A 15,625-nucleotide genomic window follows, 5' to 3' on the forward strand; every position below is an offset into this window, starting at 1 on the left:
GAGATGTGTGACGTCTCCACACGTAGAGGGGAGATGTGTGACGTCACCGCACGTAGAAGAGATGTGACATGACCACACGTAGAGGGGAGATGTGTGACGTCGCCACACGTGGGGGGAGATGTGTGACGTCTCCACACGTAGAGGGGAGATGTGTGAAGTCACCACACGTAGGGGGGGAGATGTGTGACGTCACCGCACGTAGAAGGGAGATGTGACATGACCACACGTAGAGGGGAGATGTGTGACGTCGCCACACGTGGGGGGAGATGTGTGACGTCTCCACACGTAGAGGGGAGATGTGTGAAGTCACCACACGTGGGGGGAGATGCGTGACGTCGCCACACGTAGAGGGGAGATGCGTGACGTCGCCACACGTAGAGGGGAGATGCGTGACGTCGCCACACGTAGAGGGGAGATGCGTGATGTCGCCACACGTAGGGGGGAGATGCGTGACGTCGCCACACGTAGGGGGGAGATGCGTGACGTCGCCACACGTAGGGGGGAGATGCGTGACGTCACCACACGTAGGGGAGATGCGTGACGTCACCACACGGCGGAGATGCGTGACGTCGCCACACGTAGGGGGAGATGTGTGACGTCACCACACGTAGGGGGGAGATGTGTGACGTCACCACACGTAGGGGGAGATGTGTGACGTCGCCACACGGGGGAGATATGTGTGACGTCACCACACGTAGGGGGAGATGTGTGACGTCACCGCACGTAGGGGGGAGATGTGTGACGTCACCACACGTAGGGGGAGATGTGTGACGTCACCGCACGTAGAGGGGAGATGTGTGACATGACCACATGTAGAGGGGAGATGTGTGACGTCGTCACACGTAGAGGGGAGATGTGTGACGTCGCCACACGTGGGGGGAGATGTGTGACGTCACCACACGTAGGGGGAGATGTGTGACGTCGCCACACGGGGGAGATGTGTGACGTCACCACATGTAGGGGGAGATGTGTGACGTCACCACACGTAGGGGGGAGATGTGACTTCACCACATGTAGGGGGAGATGTGTGACATGACCACATGTAGGGGGAGATGTGTGACGTGACCACACGTAGGGGGGAGATGTGTGACGTCACCACACGTAGGGGGGAGATGTGACATGACCACATGTAGGGGGAGATGTGACATGACCACATGTAGGGGGAGATGTGTGACGTGACCACACGTAGAGGGGAGATTTGGGATGCAGTCAGTCATGCTGTGCTCAAATAATGGTCATCACCTGATTCAAAAAGGAGGTGCACAATTATATTTTTCTTATCGTTCATGATCGATAGACGTTATGGACCCCTTAATCACTAGATCTCACCCCTACGACCTCTTTCTGTGTGGTGACATCAGTGACTCGGTGGATATGTCCCCCAACCACTGGCACAGTAGGGTCCATATCTGAGGCTATGCTGGACGTGGCTGAACAGCACCAGAAGACCACCGTAACATCACTGAACATCTGTAGTGTGCAGATGTCTCTGTATGATGTCTTCTGAATACTGAGGATATGATTGTGTCTGTCCTTTGGGCATCGCCCTGTAATGGATACAGTCAAGAGGGATATACACTTATGAGGGGAGGGAGTTGTGCCCCGCGTCCAGCAGTTATAGGCGTCCAGCAGCCATGAGAGTCCAGCAGCAGTTATAGGTTTCCAGCAGCCATGAGAGTCCAGCAGCAGTTATAGGTTTCCAGCAGTTATGGGTGTCCAGCAGTTATAGGCGTCCAGCAGTTATGGGCGTCCAGCAGTTATGGGCGTCCAGAAGTTATAGGCGTCCAGCAGTTATGGGCGTCCAGCAGTTATGGGCGTCCAGCAGTTATGGGCGTCCAGCAGTTATAGGTTTCCAGCAGTTATAGGCGTCCAGCAGTTATAGATGTCCAGCAGTTATAGGTTTCCAGCAGCCATGGGTGTCCAGCAGTTATAGGCGTCCAGCAGTTATGGGCGTCCAGCAGTTATGGGCGTCCAGCAGTTATAGGCGTCCAGCAGCCATGGGTGTCCAGCAGTTATAGGCGTCCAGCAGTTATAGATATCCAGCAGTTATAGGCGTCCAGCAGTTATAGATATCCAGCAGTTATAGGCGTCCAGCAGTTATAGATATCCAGCAGTTATAGGCGTCCAGCAGTTATGGGTGTCCAGCAGTTATAGGCGTCCAGCAGTTATAGATATCCAGCAGTTATAGGCGTCCAGCAGTTATGGGCGTCCAGCAGTTATGGGCGCCCAGCAGTTATGGGCGTCCAGCAGTTATAGATGTCCAGCAGTTATAGGTTTCCAGCAGCCATGGGTGTCCAGCAGTTATAGGCGTCCAGCAGTTATGGGCGTCCAGCAGTTATGGGCGTCCAGCAGTTATAGATATCCAGCAGTTATAGGCGTCCAGCAGTTATGGGCGTCCAGCAGTTATGGGCGCCCAGCAGTTATGGGCGCCCAGCAGTTATAGATATCCAGCAGTTATAGGCATCCAGCAGTTATGGGCGTCCAGCAGTTATGGGCGCCCAGCAGTTATGGGCGTCCAGCAGTTATAGATATCCAGCAGTTATGGGCGCCCAGCAGTTATGGGCGCCCAGCAGTTATGGGCGCCCAGCAGTTATGGGCGTCCAGCAGTTATGGGCGTCCAGCAGTTATGGGCGTCCAGCAGTTATGGGAGCCCAGCAGTTATAGATATCCAGCAGTTATGGGCGCCCAGCAGTTATAGATATCCAGCAGTTATAGATATCCAGCAGTTATGGGAGCCCAGCAGTTATGGGCGTCCAGCAGTTATAGATATCCAGCAGTTATGGGCGCCCAGCAGTTATGGGCGCCCAGCAGTTATGGGCGTCCAGCAGTTATGGGCGTCCAGCAGTTATGGGCGTCCAGCAGTTATGGGAGCCCAGCAGTTATAGATATCCAGCAGTTATGGGCGCCCAGCAGTTATAGATATCCAGCAGTTATAGATATCCAGCAGTTATGGGAGCCCAGCAGTTATGGGCGCCCAGCAGTTATAGATATCCAGCAGTTATGGGCGCCCAGCAGTTATGGGCGCCCAGCAGTTATAGATATCCAGCAGTTATGGGCGCCCAGCAGTTATGGGCGTCCAGCAGTTATAGATATCCAGCAGTTATGGGCGCCCAGCAGTTATGGGAGCCCAGCAGTTATGGGCGCCCAGCAGTTATGTTTCCAGCAGCCATGGGTGTCCAGCAGTTATGGGCGTCCAGCAGTTATAGATATCCAGCAGTTATGGGCGCCCAGCAGTTATGGGAGCCCAGCAGTTATGGGCGCCCAGCAGTTATGTTTCCAGCAGCCATGGGTGTCCAGCAGTTATGGGCGTCCAGCAGTTATGGGAGCCCAGCAGTTATAGATATCCAGCAGTTATGGGCGCCCAGCAGTTATAGATATCCAGCAGTTATAGATATCCAGCAGTTATGGGAGCCCAGCAGTTATGGGCGCCCAGCAGTTATAGATATCCAGCAGTTATGGGCGCCCAGCAGTTATGGGCGTCCAGCAGTTATAGATATCCAGCAGTTATGGGCGCCCAGCAGTTATGGGAGCCCAGCAGTTATGGGCGCCCAGCAGTTATGTTTCCAGCAGCCATGGGCGTCCAGCAGTTATGGGCGTCCAGCAGTTATGGGAGCCCAGCAGTTATAGATATCCAGCAGTTATGGGCGCCCAGCAGTTATAGATATCCAGCAGTTATAGATATCCAGCAGTTATGGGAGCCCAGCAGTTATGGGCGCCCAGCAGTTATAGATATCCAGCAGTTATGGGCGCCCAGCAGTTATGGGCGTCCAGCAGTTATAGATATCCAGCAGTTATGGGCGCCCAGCAGTTATGGGAGCCCAGCAGTTATGGGCGCCCAGCAGTTATGTTTCCAGCAGCCATGGGTGTCCAGCAGTTATGGGCGTCCAGCAGTTATAGGCGTCCAGCAGCCATGGGTGTCCAGCAGTTATAGGCGTCCAGCAGTTATGGGCGCCCAGCAGTTATGGGCGCCCAGCAGTTATGGGCGTCCAGCAGTTATGGGCGTCCAGCAGCCATGGGCGCCCAGCAGTTCTAGGCGTCCAGCAGCCATGGGTGTCCAGCAGTTCTAGGCATCCAGCAGCCATGGGCGTCCAGCAGTTCTAGGCGTCCAGCAGTTCTAGGCGTCCAGCAGTTATAGATGTCCAGCAGTTATATGCGTCCAGCAGCCATGGGCGTCCAGCAGTTATGGGCGTCCAGCAGCCATGGGTGTCACATCCCTCTGCACATCAGATGTGCCCCGGTGTGTGTGTGCACCGCTGATCCCTCCGCTCCTCTCTCTGCAGGGTCAGCTCAGCCTCCTGGTACTTTCTCAATGTGTTTGGCTTGAGGAGCATCTACTCGCTGATCCTGGGCCAGGACAATGGTAAGAATCGACAGCACCCTTCACTGCCTTGGTCTGTGATACGCAGATCATTACTCACATCACTTGTTCCTCTGCCCGGTGAGGGGTCCATGAATGATGGCAGAGCAGCTCCGTAGTGTGATGGGAGGTGTGGACCCACTATACCCTTTGTTTCATGGGCCCCCTCCTCAGGCAGAGTTGCTGCCTGGGGAACACGGGGATGATGGGAGGTGTAGTAACCATTGTTTCATGTCCCAGCCGCGGACCAGTCGCGTGTCATGCAGGAGCAGATGACCGGTGCGGCCATGGCTATGCCCGCTGACACGAACAAGGCATTTAAGGTGAGTGCGGCCATCTTGGCGCCTGAGACTGGGGGATGGTGATGCGCCCGATTCTCCACTACAGTATGCTGACACCTGTCTCTCTTTCTCTCTGTTATCAGACAGAGTGGGAAGCGCTGGAGCTCACAGACCACCAGTGGGCACTGGACGACCTGGAGGAAGAGCTGATGGGGTCGGACCTGAACTTTGAGGGGATGTTTAAGAGAGAACTGCAAACCTCCATGTTCTGAGTTGGTGGCACTGACGGCAGATGTTGTGGCAGAGGAGGATGGTGGTTGTAGTCTGTTCAGTTTCCCTGTGGCTCAGCACAGACCTCACCTGACCAGTTGTGCATAGTCTGGGCTTCAGCCTCCTTGCTCCTGTACGTCGCTCATTCCTGATTACAGCATGGAGACCCCGGGGCTGTAGTGTAGGCCACATCCTGCTAATACTCCCATCATTGCCGGTTAGTTATTAGGTCATTGATTCCTGCCGGGGCCCGTCCCTGATCAGGGGTGATTCGGGGGCTCGGCTCCGGTGGTCTCTACCCTGTTTATTCTCAGTTTTTGTTGTGTTATTTATCTCTAAACTAATAAATCTTTTCTAATTAGCTGTCGTTATGTGGGGAGCGCTGCAGTGGGAGAACGTCCCATAGTGCCACCACCGAGATTTCATTAAGGCTTTGTTCACAAACAGCATATTGGTTGTGGTTTTTTTTTTTTCTCTCCGACATAAACCTGCTCTCTGGACAGTAAAAACACTGCGTTCAAAACCACTTTTCAGCATTTTCAAACCATTTTTTCGGGCGCGGATTACTGACGCTTTGTCTGCAGTACGTGTAAGAAGATTCAGCTCAAGTGTGCAAACAAGTACAAAAGGTGGACCAGAGACAACTGGAAACGGGTGATGTGGAGCGATGAGACGAAGGTCAATAGATGGCCCTGATGGGTGCAAATGGGTCTCAAAGAAACAAGGGAAAAAGGGGCTAATGGATCGAGTAACTGAAGGAAATGTCAAGTTTGGTGGAGGAATCCTGATGAAATGTGGTTGATTCACTGCCAAAGGCGTTGGATACTTGACCAGGATCAATGGTGATCTCAATGTTGAGCTCCATGTGAGTATCCTACAAGACGAGTTACTTTGTACACTAAAGTACTATGGGTATGAAAAGGACGACATAGTATTCCAGCAGGACAAAGACCCGAAGCATACGGCAAGATTGGAGAAGAAATGCATCAATGCAGTAGAGGTGCTGGACTGTCCCCACACCTCAACCCAATCCCACACTTGTGGGGAGAGGTGAAGATTAAGCCGTATACAGACCCAAGTGAGCCGACCAGTACACACAAGTATGGGAACGTGTAGAAGAGACCTGGGATCAGATATTGGTGGAGACCTGCTTGAACCATGGTGAAGGCCAAAGGTGGACTGACAAAATAATAAAAAATAAAAGTTAAGATTTTTAGGAGCAAAACAGTAACAATGCAGCAACATGACAAGAATCTGCATGACAGTCACATTATGTAGGAGATAGAAAAGCTGATGGGAGTCTCACATTAGAAGTTATAGAGGATGGTGAGCTATGGCCAGAACATTGAGTGTTTATGGCACACACCATGCTGTATGGATGACGATAGCCGCCAGTTTATAACCTCTTTATTAAGTTGGTAACAAACAAGTGCTGACTGCAGTCCACAGACGGCACCGCTGGCTCCGCACTACCGCTCTATGCCTGTATACCGGGAGAGGCTCAGTCAGACTCTCCCTCTTCTTGCTCCCGATCAGTCTCTTCCTCCTACAATGTAAACATTTCCATCAGACCAACCACATCCACAGAAGGCACAATATGGACCACAATAGGCCCCGTATATAAAGAGATAGCGCACCTCTTCCTCCTCTGGTTCTTCGGCCGGGAGCTGTGACTCTGGATCCTCTTCTGTATCACTATCCTGAGACTTCTGTGATAAAATCTCCTCCCCCTGAAATATAAAATATCAGCAGAATGAGAGCCCATGTAACATGCCGGCCCATGTGGGCTTCTCAATGGAACATCAGTAACATGAGCTCTGCTTTCTGGGGTCTGTATCCCCCCTGACGATACTGAGATCAATCCCTTAAGTCTTATCAGTAGTGATGAGAGAGTATACTTGTTGCTCAGGTGGTCTCCAAGTATTTGTTAGTGCTCGGAGATTAGTTTTCCTTGCCGCAGCTGCATGATTTAACGGCTGCTAGACAGGCTGAATACATGTGAGGAATACCGTGTTAGGGAATTCCCACATGTATTCAGCCTGTCCAGCAGTCATAAATCATTCAGCTGAGACAACAAAAACTAAATCTCAGAGCACAAACAAATACTTGGAGATCACCGAGTACACTCGCTCATCACTACTTATCAGTATTGACCGGGGAGTGTATAGATCCCGAGCCCTTATCTGGGGCCTACCCCCCAAAGAGGGATCTTTCCTGAAACGTGCGTTGGGGGCACTAGGGTGTACACTGTGGGACATGGGTAAGATACGATATTTCCTACTCTAGGTTCAGTGCCTGTTATCTATTGGCTCTATATGGCTGCACATGGGTACGCAGGACACTAGGTAATACACTTAGCATCACTGTATCCATATGTACCTGTTTGGTGTGATAGGCCCAGGTACACGGACATTACCATAACTTCTGTCATTCTATATGGTGTTAACTACACCCAGACAACTGCCGATAGTGTTCTGTGTGTACACGCATTTACAGTTGTGTGAAGAAGTCTTTGCCCCTTCTGGATTTCCTGTTCTTTTCCATATCTGTCACACTTAAATGTTTCAGATCAGCAAAGAAATGTAAATATTAGACAAAGATAACACAAGTAATCACAAAATGCAGTTTATAAATGAAGGTCTTTATTATTGAGGGAGAAGCAATAGACTTACTTGCTGCAGAAACTCCTGAAGGAGAATGTCCGGTCATCGTGACCCCAAGCTGAAGCACTTACGCTGGATTGCAGTGGTCAACCCACTATAGGTTTAGGGGGAAATCACTTTCTCACACAGGGCCCTGGAGGTTTGGATTTCTTTCTTAATAATAAAGACCTTCATTTATAAACTGCATTTTGTAATTACTTGTGTTATCTTTGTCTAATATTCACATTTGTTTGATGATCTGAACCATTTAAATGTGACAAACATGCAAAAGAATCGGAAATCAGAGAGGGGCAAATGCTTTCACACAACTGTACACGTGTTTTTGGCTTCATGACCATACTAATGTATTCACTAGTTCTACTATATTCCCATCAGTGTCCGCCCCTTATCTTTTCTGAGCTCATTCTTCTAACCTGAATTGACTTATACCTGGGAAACTGTTCCTCGATCTGCTAGTGCCAATAGCATCGCTTCTTTTAAGGTTTGTTAACCCCTTCATGACCCAGCCTATTTTGACCTTAATGACCTGGCCGTTTTTTGCAATTCTGACCAGTGTCCCTTTATGAGGTAATAACTCAGGAACGCTTCAACGGATCCTAGCGATTCTGAGATTGTTTTTTTGTGACATATTAGGCTTCATGTTAGTGGTAAATTTAGGTCGATAATTTCTGCGTTTATTTGTGAAAAAAACGGAAATTTGGCGAAAATTTTGCAATTTTCACATTTTGAATTTTTATTCTGTTAAACCAAAGAGTTGTGTGACACAAAATAGTTAATAAGTAACATTTCCCACATGTCTACTTTACATCAGCACAATTTTGGAAACAAAATTTTTTTTTGCTAGGAAGTTATAAGGGTTAAAATTTGACCAGTGATTTCTCATTTTTACAAAATTTACAAAACCATTTTTTTAGGGACCACCTCACATTTGAAGTCAGTTTGAGGGTTCTATATGGCTGAAAATACCCAAAAGTGACACCATTCTAAAAACTGCACCCCTCAAGGTGCTCAAAACCACATTCAAGAAGTTTATTAACCCTTCAGGTGCTTCACAGCAGCAGAAGCAACATGGAAGGAAAAAATGAACATTTAACTTTTTGTCACAAAAATGATCTTTTAGCAACAATTTTCTTATTTTCCCAAGGGTAAAAGGAGAAACTGGACCCCAAAATTTATTGTACAATTTGTCCTGAGGACGCTGATACCCCATATGTGGGGGTAAACCACTGTTTGAGTGCACGACAGGGCTCGGAAGGGAAGGAGCGCCATTTGACTTTTTGAATAAAAAATTGGCTCCAATCGTTAGCGGACACCATGTCGCGTTTGGAAAGCCCCTGTGTGCCTAAACATTGGAGCTCCCCCACAACTGACCCCATTTTGGCAACTAGACGCCCCAAGGAACTTATCTAGATGCATAGTGAGCACTTTAAACCAACAAGTGCTTCACAGAAGTTTATAACGCAGAGCCGTGAAAATAAAAAATAATTTTTTTCCTCAAAAATGATTTTTAGCCCAGAATTTTTTATTTTCCCAAGGGTAACAGGAGAAGTTGGACCCCAAATGTTGTTGTCCAGTTTGTCCTGAGTACGCTGATACCCTATATGTGGGGGTAAACCACTGTTTGGGCGCACGGCAGGGCTCGGAAGGCACGCCATTTGGCTTTTTGAATGGAAAATTAGCTCCAATCATTAGCGGACACCATGTCACGTTTGGAGAGCCCCTGTGTGCCTAAACATTGGAGCTCCCCCATAAGTGACCCCATTTTGGAAACTAGACCTCCCAAGGAACTAATCTAGATGTGTGGTGAGCACTTTGAACCCCCAAATGCTTCACAGAAGTTTATAACGCAGAGCCATGAAAATAAAAAATAATTTTTCTTTTCTCAAAAATGATTTTTTAGCCCGCAATTTTTTATTTTCCCAAGGGTTACAGGAGAAATTGGACCCCAAAAGTTGTTGTCCAGTTTCTCCTGAGTACGCTGGTACCCCATATGTGGGGGTAAAACACTGTTTGGGCACATGCCGGGGCTCGGAAGGGAGAGAGCACCATTTGACTTTTTCAACGCAAGATTGGCTGTAATCAATGGTGGCGCCATGTCGCGTTTGGAGACCCCCTGATGTGCCTAAACAGTGGAAACCCCTCAATTCTAACTCCAACACTAACCCCAACACACCCCAAACCCTAATCCCAACCCTAACCACAATCCTAACCCCAACACACCCCTAACCCTAGTCTTAACCCTAATTCCAACCCTAACTCAAATTCCAACCCTAAGGCTATGTGCTCACGTTGCGGATTTGTGTGTGGATTTTTCCGCACCGTTTTTTAAAAATCTTCAGGTAAAACGCACTGCGCTTTACCTGCGGATTCACTGCGGATTTGCAGTGTTTTTTGTGTGGATTTCACCTGCGGATTCCCATTATGGAGCAGGTGTAAAACGCTGCGGAATCCGTACAAAGAATTGACATGCTACGGAAAATACAACGCAGCATTTCCGTGCTGTATTTTCCGCACCATGGGCACAGTGGATTTGGTTTTCCATAGGTTTACGTGGTACTGTAAACGTGATGGAAAACTGCTACAAATCCGCAGCGACCAATCCGCTGCCAAATCCGCACCGTGTGCACATAGCCTAATTCTAACCCTAATTCCAACCCTAGCCCTAATTCTAACCCTAATTCTAACCCTGGCCCTAAGTGCAACCCTAACCCTAAGAGCAACCCTAACCCTAAGAGCAACCCTAACCCTAAGAGCAACCCTAACCCTAAGAGCAACCCTAACCCTAAGTGCAACCCTAGCCCTAAGTGCAACCCTAAGTGCAACACCAAGTGCAACCCTATCCCTAAATGCAACCCTAACCCAAAGTGCAACCCTAACCCAAAGTGCAACCCTAACCCAAAGTGCAACCCTTACCCAAAGTGCAACCCTTACCCAAAGTGCAACCCTTACCCAAAGTGCAACCCTTACCCAAAGTGCAACCCTAACCCTACCCCTAACCCTAATGGAAAAACAAAAATAATTATATTTTCTGTATTTTATTATTGTCCCTACCTATGGGGGTGATAAAGGGGGGGGGGGTTATTTACTATTTTTTTTATTTTGATCGCTGTGATAGAACCTATCACAGCGACCAAAATGTACAGGGAACGAATCTGCCTGTCGGCAGATTCGGCGGGCGCACTACGCATGCGCCCGCCATTTTCCAAGATGGCGGCGCCCATGGAGAAGACGGACGGACACCGGGAGGGACATCGGAGCTCGGTAAGTATGGGGGGGTGGGATCGGAACACGGGGGGGATCGGAGCACGGGGTGAGCGGACAGGAGGACGGAGGGGAGCGGACAGGAGGACGGGGCAGAAAGGACGACTGGGGAGGCGATCGGTGGGTGTGGGCAGATCGGGGTCTCCAGCCATGGCAGATGCTATTGCAGCATCGGCCATGGCTGGATTGTAATATTTCACCATTTTTATAGGTGAAATATTACAAATCGCTGATTGGCTGTTTCACTTTCAACAGCCAATCAGAGCGATCGTAGCCACGGGGGGGTGAAGCCACCCCCCCCTGGGATGAAGTACCACTCCCCCTGTCCCTGCAGATCGGGTGAAATTGGAGTTAACCCTTTCACCCGATCTGCAGGGACGCGATCATTCCATGACGCCACATAGGCGTCACAGGTCGGATTGGCACCGACTTTCATGACGCCTACGTGGCGTCAAAGGTCGGGAAGGGGTTAAATGTTGATGAAATAAAATTCTTCAACAACTTCTTGGAGATACATTTGACTCCTTTGGTTCTTGGTAGGATATCTGTACATCAGTATCATCAGGGAGTATACAGACCCCAGATCTATAGATCCCGAGGTCACATCTGGGGTCTGTATAGCGATCTATAGATCCCTGAACTCTTATCTTTAAACCCCTATGTACAGTTATATGAAAAAGTTTGGGCACCCCTATTAATCTTAAGCTTAGTGTTTTATAAAAATTGTTTTTTGCAACAGCTATTTCAGTTTCATATATCTAATAACTGTTGGACACAGTAATGTTTCTGCCTTGAAATGGTTTATTGTACTAACAGAAAATGTGCAATCTGCATTCAAACAAAATATGACAGGTGCATAAGTATGGGCACCCTTATCATTTTCTTGTTTTAAATACTCCTACCTACTTTTTACTGACTTACTAAAGCACTTTTTTTGGTTTTGTAACCTCATTGAGCTTTGAACTTCATAGCCGGGTGTATGTAATCATGAGAAAAGCTACTTAAAGTGGCCACTTGCAAGTTGTTCTCCTGTTTGAATCTCCTCTGAAGAGTGGCATCATGGGCTCCTCAAAACAACTGTCAAATGATCTGAAAACAAAGATTATTCAACATAGTTGTTCAGGGCAAGGATACAAAAAGCTGTCTCAGAGATTTAACCTGTCAATTTCCACTGTGAGGAACATAGTAAGGAAATGGAAGAACACCGGTACAGTTCTTGTTAAGGCCAGAAGTGGCAGGCCAAGAAAAACATCAGAAAGGCAGAGAAGAAGAATGGTGAGATCAGTCAAGGACAATCCTCAGAACACTTCCAGAGAGCTGCAGCATCAACTTGCTGCAGATGGTGTCACTGTGCATCGGTCAACTATACAACGCACTTTGCACAAGGAGAAGCTGTATGGGAGAGTGATGCGAAAGAAGCCGTTTCTGCAAGCACGCCACAAACAGAGTCGGCTAGAGGTATGCAAAAGCACATTTGGAGAAGCCAATTTCTTTTTGGAAGAAGGTCCTGTTGACTGATGAAACCAAGATTGAGTTGTTTGGTCATACAAAAAGGCGTTATGCATGGCGGCAAAAAAAACACAGCATTCCAAGAAAAACACTTGCTACCCTCAGTAAAATTTGGTGGAGGTTCCATCATGCTTTGGGGCTGTGTGGACAATGCCGGCACCGGGAATCTTGTTAAAGTTGAGGGACGCATGGATTCCTCTCAGTATCAGCAGATTCTTGACAATAATGTTCATGAATCAGTGACAAAGCTGAAGTTACGCAGGGGATGGATCCAAAACACCGCTCCAAATCTACTCAGGCATTCATGCAGAGGGTTCTGGAATGGCCATCCCAGTCCCCAGACCTGAATACCATTGAACATCTGTGGGATCATTTGAAGAGGGCTGTCCATGCTCGGCGACCATCAAACTTAACTGAACTGGAATTGTTTTGTAAAGAGGAATGGTCAAAAATACCTTCATCCAGGAACTCATTAAAAGCTACAGGAAGCGACTAGAGGCTGTTATTTTTGCAAAAGGAGGATGTACTAAATATTAATGTAACTTTTCTGGTGAGGTGCCCATACTTATGCACCTGTCAAATTTTGTTTGAATGCAGATTGCACATTTTCTGTTAGTACAATAAACCTCATTTCAAGGCAGAAACATTACTGTGTCCAACAGTTATTAGATATATGAAACTGAAATAGCTGTTGCAAAAAAAAAAACAATTTTTATAAAACATTAGGTTAAAGATTAATAGGGGTGCCCAAACTTTTTCATATAACTGTATACTGACTAATCAATCCCACAACTCTTACTAGTATTGACAGGGGGTCTATAGATCCAAGCTCGTATCTGGGGTCTGTATGCTCCTGACGATATTGATCTATAGATCCCTGAGCAGTGCCATATATCCAGTGTGACGATACCACTAGATCTAGATTTGTGGCTTATACAACAGCTTCAGGCTTATGTAATGAGTGGACGCTTCCCTGAGGACAGCGCTGCATTGGGCCACACAGTCTAGATCTAGCACTAGTGATGAGCGAGTGTACTCCTTGCTCGGGTTTTCCTGAGCACACTCGGGTGATCTCTGAGTATTTGTTAATGTTCGGAGATTAAGTTTTCATCATGGCAGCTGAATGATTTATAGCTATTAGCCAGCCTGAGTACATGTGGGGATTCCCTAGCAACCAGGTAACCCCCGCATGTACTCAGCCTGGCTAGTAGCTGTAAATCATTCAGCTGCTGTGATGAAAACTTAATCTGCGAACACTAAAATACTCGGAGGTCACCCGAGCAATGAGTACACTCGCTCATCACTATCTAGCACGTGTCCGTTTTCTGCCATTGTTCGCCCCATTAGGAGGCTGCAGATCATGGTTGTGAGAGAAGTTAATTTTAAACACTCATCGATTTCAGCAGTATCAGCGACATAAAACAGGTTATGGATCCAGACCGGTGCTGACAGAAGGAGCCTGGGTTGCATCTGGAAGATTTCTACAGTCTGTTCTACAAGAAACTCTGTATCTACCGATACAGAAGAGGAGGAAAAAGGCTGCAGCTCAGAGCAGAGACTTACAGCAGCCAGACTGAATAATGAATTACCAGCTATGGAAGCAGAATCATTACTGACCAGAGGCCACATGTCGGGAGTTATTATTGCAGAGACCTCAGATTATCAGGAATGAGAAAAAAACACGCACATACTCATGATAAACTATTAGAGGATGAGCAACTGGTGCCAAGACACGAGAACATGGCTAAAATCAGGTGGGACTCGCTGCGAAAGTGCACAACATCCAGTCTAAGCAGAAGGGAGGACATCTGACAGCAGTTTGTATCTCCTCCTCGTGACTTTCGTGAGCAGAGTAACAGCAGAAATCCATGTATCACAGTAAAAATGGACACAATTTATCCATTAAACCAGTAAAAGACGTGTTGTAAGTTCTCAGTCTAGGAGGACAACTTATCACCTTGGAATTGTACAAAAGCCCTTTAGCTGTCATATGATTTACAGATAAGCGTGCAATCCTGGATGGAAAACACCAAGGTTACTTACCGGTAGCCGTTTTTTCCGGAGCCCATGACAGCACACCTGAGAGAGGGATCCGCCCTGTCAGGACAGGAAACCTACTGAAATAAAAGGGCGGTACCTCTCCCTCTATTCAGTTGGTTTTCAGAGCATGAGAGGCCCCATTGGTTAGTTCACATGGCAATCTACCACATTATAATAATAACAAAAAAAAAACACCCAGCTAAAAGTGTGCACCAAAGGGTGGAAAAAAAGGGAGGGAGTATACAGGTGCTGTCATGGGCTCCGGAAAAACCGGCTACCGGTAAGTAACCTTGATGTTTTCCCGTCTCCCATAACAGCACACCTGAGAGATTTTTGGAGAAAGGAACACCTTAGGGAGGGACCACCGCTTGCAGCACCCTTCTACCAAAGGTAAGGTCAGACGATCGATCGATCCAGTCGGTAGTGTTTAAAGAAGGTAAATGGTGAGGACCAGGTAGCGGCCTTACAAATCTGATCGATACCTCTGCTTTTTCTGCCCAGGAGGTAGCCACAGCTCTGGTGGAGTGAGCCTTGATGCCTTCAGGGATCGGGGCAACACGTGCAGCATAGGATAAAGTAATAGCCTCCCTAATCCACCTAGCAATAGTACTTTTGGATACCCCATATCCCTTCCTGCTACCCTGGGAAGCTACAAATAGGGACTGATCCTTCCTCCACTGACTGGTCAAGGATATGTATTGTAAAATGGACCTTCTTACATCCAGTGTATGAAACTTTTCTTCCCCTGGGTTCCTAGGATTATCACTAAAAGAGGGAAATTGTATGGAATTTAAGTACCACTTTCGGTAGATATGCCGGATCTGGTCTCAGAACCACCCTGTCCTCAAAGATTTGTGTGTAAGGAGGAGAAATAGACAGGGCTTGTAAGTCACTCACCCTACGGGCTGATGTCAACGCTACTAGAAACACTGTTTTAAGAGTGAGGAGTTTTACCGATGATTCCTGTAAAGGCTCAAATGGACTCCTAGTTAGAGCTCCTAAAACCAGATTCAAATCCCACAGGGGAACCCTCTGAACTACCACCGGTCTAGATCTACTACATGATTTTATAAAGCGGAACACCCATCTTTTGGAGGCTAGATTACAATTATAGAAGGCTCCTAACGCTGACACTTGTACCTTGAGCGTATTGGTTGCCAACCCTAGTTGTAAACCCGCTTGTAGAAACTCTAAAATAGTACCCACAGGAGCCTCATCCTCCAAAGGTTGTCCTGAAAAATCTA

General features: G+C 47.8%; 2 protein-coding genes across 6 annotated transcripts in view; one reads left to right on the forward strand and one right to left on the reverse strand.

Annotated features, from left to right (window-relative positions):
- Positions 1 to 5,269, forward strand: part of LOC143787988 (ER membrane protein complex subunit 3) — a 154,353-nt gene extending 149,084 nt beyond the window's left edge. For 2 of the 3 annotated variants that reach the window (XM_077277276.1, XM_077277275.1), the window contains exons 7-9: positions 4,281 to 4,360; positions 4,598 to 4,680; positions 4,782 to 5,269. In XM_077277276.1, coding sequence (XP_077133391.1) covers positions 4,281 to 4,360; positions 4,598 to 4,680; positions 4,782 to 4,910 — 292 coding nt within the window. In that variant the 3' untranslated portion in view covers positions 4,911 to 5,269. The remainder of the gene's footprint in view (positions 1 to 4,280; positions 4,361 to 4,597; positions 4,681 to 4,781) is intronic. The other variant, XM_077277277.1, reaches the window with a different exon arrangement.
- Positions 5,270 to 6,299: 1,030 nt separating this feature from the next.
- FANCD2 (FA complementation group D2) overlaps positions 6,300 to 15,625 on the reverse strand; it is a 193,892-nt gene continuing 184,566 nt past the window's right edge. For all 3 annotated transcript variants that reach the window (XM_077277273.1, XM_077277272.1, XM_077277271.1), the window contains 2 exons: positions 6,546 to 6,638; positions 6,300 to 6,454 (listed from right to left, as the gene is read on the reverse strand). In XM_077277273.1, coding sequence (XP_077133388.1) covers positions 6,410 to 6,454; positions 6,546 to 6,638 — 138 coding nt within the window. In that variant the 3' untranslated portion in view covers positions 6,300 to 6,409. The remainder of the gene's footprint in view (positions 6,455 to 6,545; positions 6,639 to 15,625) is intronic.

The sequence above is a fragment of the Ranitomeya variabilis genome, chromosome 8 (assembly GCF_051348905.1).
Source record: "Ranitomeya variabilis isolate aRanVar5 chromosome 8, aRanVar5.hap1, whole genome shotgun sequence".
NCBI lineage: Eukaryota > Metazoa > Chordata > Amphibia > Anura > Dendrobatidae > Ranitomeya > Ranitomeya variabilis.